The sequence below is a fragment of the Cicer arietinum genome, chromosome 1, assembly GCF_000331145.2.
Source record: "Cicer arietinum cultivar CDC Frontier isolate Library 1 chromosome 1, Cicar.CDCFrontier_v2.0, whole genome shotgun sequence".
Lineage (NCBI taxonomy): Eukaryota > Viridiplantae > Streptophyta > Magnoliopsida > Fabales > Fabaceae > Cicer > Cicer arietinum.
The window spans coordinates 7,584,028-7,594,047 of record NC_021160.2 but is presented as its reverse complement, the minus strand read 5'-3'; the positions used below and the strand labels follow the sequence as shown (position 1 = coordinate 7,594,047).

The 10,020-nt window shown below is 25.4% G+C and overlaps 1 protein-coding gene across 1 annotated transcript; it reads right to left on the bottom strand.

Annotated features, from left to right (window-relative positions):
* Positions 1-1,107: 1,107 nt before the first annotated feature.
* LOC101506998 (homeobox-leucine zipper protein HDG11-like) lies at positions 1,108-4,525 on the bottom strand. The gene is made up of 7 exons (XM_012714221.3): positions 4,157-4,525; positions 2,931-3,032; positions 2,639-2,842; positions 2,377-2,554; positions 2,014-2,288; positions 1,835-1,924; positions 1,108-1,756 (listed from the first exon to the last, which is right to left on the bottom strand). Exons 1-7 carry the CDS (start codon positions 4,502-4,504, stop codon positions 1,379-1,381), a joined length of 1,575 nt encoding a protein of 524 aa, XP_012569675.3. The 5' UTR covers positions 4,505-4,525; the 3' UTR covers positions 1,108-1,378.
* Between the last annotated feature and the right edge of the window lie 5,495 nt (positions 4,526-10,020).

The following is a 10,020-nucleotide window of genomic DNA, read 5'->3' as shown; positions in this document are numbered from 1 at the left end:
TGATTCCAAAAAAATCATAAATTAAATATCATTGAATGAATCTTCTTATATGAAAATTGTTTAGATAATAAAAAAAATCACAAATTAAATATTATTGAATGAATCTTCTTATATGAAAATTGTTCAGATAATCCAAAAATATCATAAATTAAATATTATTGAATGAATCTTCTTATATGAATCTTCTTATTTGAAAAACTAAATCAAACCGCATTTATAAATTTTAATATTTTTTTTATTAATATGAAATATTGCATTAAATTATTATTTATTAATAATATTTATTTGTTTAAGTTGATTTATTTTTATTACTATTTCATAAAATTTAAACATAATTAATTTATATTATTGTATAATATTTATCTATATATTATATATAATATTTTGTCGTCCATCTAAACTTTAAATGTATCAATTCATCTCCTATTCCATTATTTCCCTGTCCTCTTCCTTGTGTGTATTTTGTAATAACATTTTGTTTCTTAATTTCCAAATCAACTACAGAGATGCACATCAAATTGATGAGATCCACTGTTCAAATACTCTACCATCCAGAATCTGCCCAAAGAAAAGGCTAACAAAACCATCGCTTTAGAATTCTGAAAATATAAAATTGTATTTAATAAAAAGCTTTCAAAAAAAATTACTTCATAAATCATATTTTAATATTTTCAAAACTAAAATTAATAAAATCTTATCTAGAATTAATATTGTCTCAAAAAATATTAAATCATTTGACTGTATTATCAATTAAAAATGCAATATTATACAAAATCAATTATATGAATTTAATAAATGATTTTATCTTTTAAAGTGTCTAAAAAAAACTTAGTTAATTTTATTAAAATACTATTATATACTATAAAAAACCATATATTCAAATTCACCTTAGACTCTATGTATGTGTTGAATCGACCAGCTACCACCTAGCAACAAACTCAAACAGATTTAGATTATCATCTCCTTCATTTCATGATCATCCCCAAACACAAGCAAAAATTAGACAAGCAAAAAAAAAATGCTTAACAGATTCCTCTTAACTGCAAAAAAATGTTTCCCTCACTAAAAATATATGAGAAATAAATAATCCACTTCATTCAACTATTTTTAAGCTTCCAATAAACCAAAGTGTCATTCCCAAAGACAAATATGACAACATAATAATAACTTTGAAACCAAAGATTATGTCAAATGTCATATTTTTTTTCATAATAGCACCTATAAGTTCAAGCTAAAGAAAAGAGCATTTGTAATTAACCCAAGATTTGTCACAAAGTACCACCACAAGCAACAAGAAGAATGTCAAGTAAATTAAAATAATACAAACTAGATAAAACAAAGACAGAAATTATTAATGTGATGGTGATAAAAAAACTTCCTAGATTTTGAACAGAGCATCCCTTATGTTATCAACAGTTGTATTGATGAGTGAGTTAACAGCAGCTGCAGCATGTTCCAAATTCACTACTTCTGCATTAGACATCAATATTTGAAAAGCCACTGTCAACAAAGAACCTCTTGGTTTTGCACTTGTTCCACCATTTCTATTACTAATTCGAGCATTGAAAAGAGAATGACTGTCTTCAGTAATGACAAAGCCTGATGAAAGAAGTGACACTGTTGATGAATCTTGACCATTGAAGGCAATGTTTAACTCTGGTATGTTCACAGGAGAATACACAACATATGATCCTAATGGATTTATGAAACATTCTTGAATTATCACCACACCTTCCGGGGGAGGAGCTTCCATTGGCTGCATCACATGAATCATTAATTATCAACTTAATAATACCAAAATATGTGATTCAAAAATGTTAATAATAATAAATACCTGAATAATTGATATATAGTTGCTGAAATGATTCCCAGTTGAGATGTGTGCAACCTTGTGCCATGGATCTCCATGACAAATAACATCCCACTACATCAAAATAATGATTAATCATATACATTCTGTATAAAATTTATAAATAAATAAAATAAAAATAAAAGATATTAAAAATTAGAAACCTCAAAGCGTCTTGAAGGATCTTTTAAGAAATCAAAAAGAATCTTAGATGGGAGAGGAAATGGCGCAGAGCTAGCACCAACAACGATGGACACGTTGCTTGGTTCGTTTAAGCCACCATTTTTTCTAACAGAGAGTCTAATCCCATTATAATCAGCATCAATGAAGTTTTCTGGAAATTCTGGCTTTGTTAACATGCTTAAAACCCCACACAAGTCCTTAACCATTCTATTAGAAAGTTGCATAATGCTTCTCTTCGCTTCAGGTAATGTTACCACTGAATACCAAATTAAATAACAAATTACTCTTCATTATTAATGTACAAAGTTTATGTTACTAATTAACATTATTCATTAATTAGTTACCTCCACAATCATAAACAGATAGGTGTTTAGTTTCAAAAGTGAAAATTCTTTCACACATTCTTTGAAGTTCCAAGACCCATCTTTCTGCTCCAAATGCAACATTGCTCTGGACAAGATCTCTATAGAGAGGGTGTGCTCGAATTTTGTCAACTACTTCCACATGTTCAACCCATGAAACCTATAACAAAACATTTTATTATGTTATAATATTCAAAATAAAACATTGGTTATTAGTGTCATTTTAATTTTTTTTTAAAAATACCTGTGAAGAATCACTAGAAACTTGATGAATTATGCATCCAGAAGGAAACATCCAAATGGAAGAATGAGATTCATTCTCTTTCAAGAAATCATATGATACATTAGCTATCACCCAAGTACTAGGATCAAGTTGTACACAATAGCGAAGGAAGCGAAATTCCCGAAATGCCACCAAAGGTGAAAGAACGTGCATCTCTTCATACATCTACAACATATAAGTCTTAACATATGTTACCAAAAATCAAAACATTATTATAAAAAAAATTATAATGTTTGTAGGAAAATTTATATACCAATAGCATAGCTCCACTTCGACTTTCTGTGGAACCTCTTTCAAGCACTTCAATTGTTTGCGCTTTTGTAACAATAGTTGGGAAAAGATTTGCCCATTTTTCCTGGACGCAAATTTCCACCCATATATATAATAAGCATGTATATCTTTCAATAATCATAAATGCCCAAACTTTTTTTCAAAATTTTTTGTTGTAAATATTTTTTTGTCTGTCCCGAAAAAATATTGAGAAATTATTTTTCCAAACAAATTGTTTATAAAAAAATCTCCAAATTTTTTGGGATTTCTTTTTAAAATATATTATGTTCTTTTCAAATAAAAAATTATTTTTTAATAATTAAATAATTTTTCTCAAACTTCATTTTTTATATAAAAAATGAACTCAAAATATTATTAGGTAAAGAAAAAGACCACAGAACCCCATAACTTAATGCTCACAAAAATAATACATATTAGGGGCTGCAACAAACAATAAACTTTTTCAAGCGAGGACATGATTTAAGAAACTTAGCAGAAGACTTGATAGACGAAACTTACAAGTTTTGGACTTTTTTAAATAGCTTTAATGATAAATGATAATCCGTCATGTTAGTTTGGACTTTGTAGCGTTACGTCAAAATTTAGAAAGAAGACCTAAACAAATGAATTACTTATTGTTCTCGACCATTTTATTAAAACTAGATAGTTGAGATTTTTTTCGGTCTTAATATTTTTAGAGACACCGTTCAAATAAAAAAATTGGTCCCTAGTAAAAAAATGTGATATAATATATTATCAGCAAATAAGAATTCTTAAAATAAGTAAATCAACTTTTTCAAACAAATTGAATTTTTAAAATCAGTAAATCACAAAATCCTACTAAAATTCTAAGTTAGATTAGTGGCATCAGGTAGGTTGTAGCCGCTGTCACAGACTCACAGTGGTGGATTAGGTTTAGTTTAGAGAAAAGATAGTCTTTCATTAAGTATTTATTCTGAGTATAAGGTGTAAATATAAAATTTTAAAGTAGCTAGTGTATAAAATTAAAATATAAATATAATTTTTAAAAGTTCAACATATAATATAAAAAAAATTTGGAGTCCTCCCTAATTGAGGGTTTTGCGTCAATATGATATGATTTAGTTGTAGAGGTTGATTGACAAAAAAAGAATATTGGTAAACACTAGTTAGGTGAGAAAAAATTGCTAAGTAGAAAGTAAATTATATTTATAAGTTATAAAGACTAACCGAATCCAGAAACATGTCAACCAATTGCATTGCTTGAATTTTCACTATTCGTGCATCTTTCGATGATTCAACACGAGCTTTGGCACCATTGAAATGATTAACTTTAGGAAAGACACTTTCATAGTTTTGTTGGTGAAGAACAAGTCTTTGATCAACTTGAGACTTGACCCAAAAGGGCATATTGGGGCACAAAAGCTTAAGCAACTCTTCCTTAGCAGCAATTCCAGTCTCCAACATCATAGCCTTTTCTATTTCTGATCTTCTGCCTGAAACTAAAGGAACTCTTGAACTTGAACCAACCCCTAATCTCACATTATCTCCAAGTGATGGTTTTTCATCATTCTCCATGTTCCTTGCAATCAATTTTGATATCCTCTCATGCTAAAAATAAGTAAATAATTTTATTTATAAATAAACACAAATTAGTCATTTTGTAGCTCTCTTAAAAAAAAAATTAGAATCAAATCAATGATTCACATCGGAAGACATTAAGGCTAAAAGTAGCAGATTAGTGGATAAACTAATTGATACTAGATCAGATAATATAAGTTAGCTAATAAATGATAGTGGAAAAGTTATTGTATTGAATTTAAAGTATTTGATAAAATTAACGATTGAACTAGCTGATAAATATAAAATAACATAAAATATATATTTTAATTAATATATAAAAAAAAGTAAAAATGAGAGAGAAATTGATACACTATAAACTAAAAGTTCACACACTATAATCTAGTAAAAAAATTATAAGTTCATCAGATGGAAAACATTTCCAAACATCTCTAAGCTACCATTTAAGTGATTTCACTTTGTCCAAAATATAGAAGTAAATGTGAAACTTATATATAGAAACAGTAAAAATGTAAAACATTGTTTTGTGAAAATATTTTGTATTTATTATATTTTAATGAAAGATCATTTAAATAAAATATTGTCATGGAAAGAAAATGAAATTTTAGTTAATAAAAGTATATTTTCTGAAATCATGGAAACACTTTTTTGATATTTTTATTGTTTTTAGAAATGTAGACAATTGTTAACTTCATAAAATCTATTCTCTCTTTGTCAATAGATAAAATTAACATAAGATTTAAGAAATGAAAACAAGGAATGTTTTCAAAAAAATAAACAGATCCTAATTTATTTACTTTTTATCTATAAATGAAATGATAAAAATAAAAAATAAAAAACTAACACAAATATAAAGTTTTGGGTTCAAACATGATAATTGTCGGTTAAGTTAGACAAATAAAAATTAATTTGATTTATATTAAAAACAAGAGGAGAATATTAATTAACCCACCTCTTGTTTGAGACGAGCATTTTCAAGGCGAAGTTGTTGCATAGCAATTTCATGATCAGCATGATTGTTTTTACCATCACATGAGCTACAAAGCATAGTCTTCAATTGCTCCCTCATTTGCTTGTTCTCATTGGAAATCTTTTCATTCTCCGCGCGAAGTGCAACGGTATCTGCTTTCTCGTTTTGGACCTTAATTGGGATAATCATATACACAACTAAAATTATTACTGAATTTATATAAATAAATATATGATGACTTATGTATTCTGTTTAATAATTTAATATAAATGATAGATTTTATTAATTCAATCATTAAATCAAAAGTTTTTATTAATTAGATTAGTTCTATAATTTTGTTTATTTTTAAATTATTTGATATTTTATTGTATAATTTCAAATTAATGTATAATGAAATTTAAAAAATATAATTTATTATTGATGAGTAGATTAAATAACTACTAATTTCTAATTTATATAAAAATTTGTGTGTTAGATCATCAATATTTTATGTCAATAATCAACGGTTAGATTAATGAAAGTTATTATTTATATAAAATTATTAAGTAGAATAACTTATTTCATATTTACTCTTAAAAATGTACAAATCACCAAAATATATATATATATATATATATATATATATATATATATCACTTAGTAAATCATGTAAAAGAATTTTGTAGTGCATCAAATTAAGGAAGAAAAAAAAAAATTAAATGTCACCTTTTGTTGCGTTCTTTTGTTTTGAAACCAAAACTTCACTTGTTTTGTTTCAAGCCCGAGCTCTTTGCCTATTTCACATCTTTGCTTGTCATCCGGATGTGTGAGTTTTGTGAATATTCTTTATTTAGGAAGAAAAAAAAAACTATTAGGTTAGAATGAGTATTAAATGCAAGAAAATAATTGACACAAGCCAAAATGTAAAATAACACATCTGAATTTAAAATTTGAACACATATAACAAGTCTTTTGATCATATATATTAGATGAATATCAAATGAGATTGACTACATGAATAAAATAATATCATAATATATTATCTAAATTAAAAAAATAAATCGACATCAATTTAAATGTAATTTTTTGTTTAATGGTTTGGCAAATAATACTTTCAAGTGATCCCATACAACTATTGAACTACATACTCTTTTTATGGAAATGAATGTATATATAAGTTTTTTTTTTCTTTTCTTTTTGACTCACGAATGAACAAGTGCATAAAAAAATGTCTGAATGTGATTTATCTTTGCTAACGAATTTAACACTAGTGTATCATTTATATGAAATGATAGAATGGTCTTAACGCTACGAAAGACTAATAATATATAATTTTTGAATTAAAATATTTATGTGCTTTTGTTTTAGGGATTTGATTTAATCAACATATCCGAAACTTATATTGGATTGATAGAAGATCCCCTTTTGGATCTGAAACCTAAATCAGAATATCTAAAATTTAAATATATGAAATTTATATAGTCCTGTCACAAAGGAGCGCCGTCATCGCCAACTACAGATTCAAGTTTTGATCTGTTAGATATGGGTATTGAATCTCATATAGGAATAACATCAACAACTAATTAAAAATGTTCGGATTTGGCTAATAGGTGATACAAAATCCAATAAAACACTATTGGCAATGATTAGGTCTAGTGTGAGGGACTAGTTCCTCACAACATCAGAAAATATGTTTTACATCTTTTGTTGGAGAAATACCTAGATTCAGTGTCTAACAAATTTTTTTAAAAAAATCATTTTGTTTGAAGGAGAGAATAAACTCCCTTAATTGACACGAGGAAATAGTAAAAACTAAACATAGAATAGAAAAAAGGTGGGAGGAGATTTTAATATGAAAATTTGGAAGAAAAAGAAAATTTAAGAGTAAGATTTAAAACACATATGAGAACACGACCCCAAAAAATGGAAAACAATCCATTCTCGTAAAAGGAGATATGTGGTTCATAAAATAAAATAAAAACAAAAAAAAAATCCAACAAAATGCTTATATATCTCAATAATTTTAAAAACAAACAGGAAAAATGGGCAAATAAAAGAAAAATTATTTTTAAACTAAAATTGTCATTAATTGGGTAAAATGCATTATCATGCATATTCAAAGATATAAAAGAGTATCCTATCCATTCTCCAAAGGGAATCATTTGACATTCTGCTACTTGGTGGATTGAGAACTTGAGACAAGGTTTCTTAGCTCTTTAATTAATATATCCTTCAATAATACTGCAAAATCAATACTCTTTAAAACCTAGCAATTAATTGAAAATTATGAAAAATAATATTGTAATAAATTTTTCACAAGCAAGGATAGATCATCTTACTCTTCCAGTCTAGTTATTTGATAGGGAGAATGACGATTACGCCCTACTTTTGTTATGTCAGAGCTCGTATTCTCTTGTTCATCTTCAGACGCGTTTCTCAAAGATTCGTCCATATTTTTCACTGACAAAAACTATATTTTTTTCTCTTTTCCCCTTTTTTGTTGTCTCGGTAGATGAGATTGGTGAATTTATAGAGAATTTATATCTATTTTCTCCGTTTCAAAATATACGTCGTTTATATCAAATTAAGAAATTCAATTAATTTTACATGAAAAGATAAATTATTACTTATTTTACTAAATTACCCTTCACAAACAGTATTAAAAATATAAATTAAAATAATTTTTAAAAAAAATATTAGCAAATAATAAAAAATATAATAGAAAAAATAATGTTAATATTTTATTAATTTCGTAAAACAATATATAAAATGAGACAATTTGCTTCTTTTAGCATATTGGAGGACTTGAGGAGTATATGTTAATTAGCCCTTAATGACACTCGGGTTTGGTTAGGATCAACATTTGCGTGCCAGTGACACAAAAGGAAATAACCGAAAGAAATAAAAACAGTAATAATCATGCATGACATTGCCTCTTGGCATGAACATGTAAACAACAATTACCATTTATTCGGAAATTATAAGAAAAAAATAAGTAATTGTAATATATTATAGATGTAAACAGCTTTATATTAATAAATAACATGATTATTAATTTTATAATTTTTAATAAATTAAAGTTATAAATTATGAAAAAAATGATAAAATCAGTAATTAGTTTGATTATTAACCTACGGTACACTTTTGTCAAAATAAAATATAGAAAATTTATTATTTTGAAAAAAGTATATGTAACGAATGTTTTATTTAAAGCCCGGTAAATAAGGTTATTATTACGCATAATTCATGAAAGTGAGTGCAATTTAACATTATGGAGAGGACGCGGAAAATATCAAACTAAAAAGAAACAAAACCAACTGAAACTAAAATTTATTGGTTTTTTTTTTTTTTTTTACGTATGAAATTCGATTTATTGTATTAAAACGGATCAGGTTTCTAGACAGTTGGTTTCAAAAATATGAATCCAGTGAAATGGAGTGGTTTCAAAATTATTATTATCTAAAAGACCTTAATTTGTAGTTTCTTAATTATACTTTCTACTTAGTATTTTCTTTGCTCTTAAATAAAAGAGAAAATTGATATATTTTGTTTAAAATTAAAATTTTATTTATTTATTTTTATTGATCGAATTCTCTTATATTTCAAATTGAAAAGAGTATTATGTTATTATTCTACTATTTTATATTTATGATAATTGAAATACATTAGTTTTTGATAAAATTATTACTTTCTCTTTTATTTATAATTTTTTTAATGTACATGTAATCTCATGATGTCAGTTATTTTTATATAAAAGGAGTATTAAATACTAATTTATTTATTAAAAAAATATAAATCAAAACTGAAAATAAAAAATATTAGTAATTAAGAATGTAATAGTGATAGTCCAGTCAAAAAACAATTAATAGTGATGACATAAAAAGAAGAAAAAACAGTCATTAAATGCAAGAAAAAATGAAAGAAGTAATGACAACATAAAGAACAGTATTAAATTTCAATAATTAAAATAATACTCTTAATATCATTTAATAAATAATATTTTCTCCGTCTCAAATATATGTCACTTTAGTCTATTAACATACAAATTAATAAATATAGTTCATTTAATTGACTTTGTAAAAAATAGGACTTAATTTACAAAACTGTGTTTCATTAATCTTATGAGAAAGTGAAATTATAAAAATTGAAAAAATATAGAGTAATAAATATTTATAATTATGAGTATAGTATAAAATATATATTTAATATTTCACTAAAATTATAAAAGGATATCTAAAATATTACAAATTTATTTCAGAAGCATTAATATCAATTAATTTTTTTTATTGAAGTGTATTCTCTCAAAATAAAATATAAACAAAATCTGGACAATGTTTAGTCTAAATATATATACTATTTTATTTATATTCTATTAAAGAAGGAGTAATAATATTATAATATTATTAGCTACGCAGATTATTTTAAAATAATGTACTGGATTTTGAATCACATTAATTATGAGGAAACATATTAAATAATATCATTAAATTATATTGTATTTAAAAAATATAAGAGAAACTATAAATAATATATGTATTGTTTGTGTGTAAAAAAAATAGTAGGG

Excerpts from the sequence above, each read along its gene's own strand:
- LOC101506998 (XM_012714221.3), bottom strand. The coding sequence starts at position 4,504 with ATGGAGAATGATGAAAAACCATCACTTGGAGATAATGTGAGATTAGGG. Across the intron at positions 2,843-2,930 it reads GAAGTGGAGCTATGCTATTG|ATGTATGAAGAGATGCACGT; the intron begins GTATATAAATTT and ends TATATGTTGTAG. Across the intron at positions 1,925-2,013 it reads ATCCTTCAAGACGCTTTGAG|TGGGATGTTATTTGTCATGG; the intron begins GTTTCTAATTTT and ends ATTTTGATGTAG.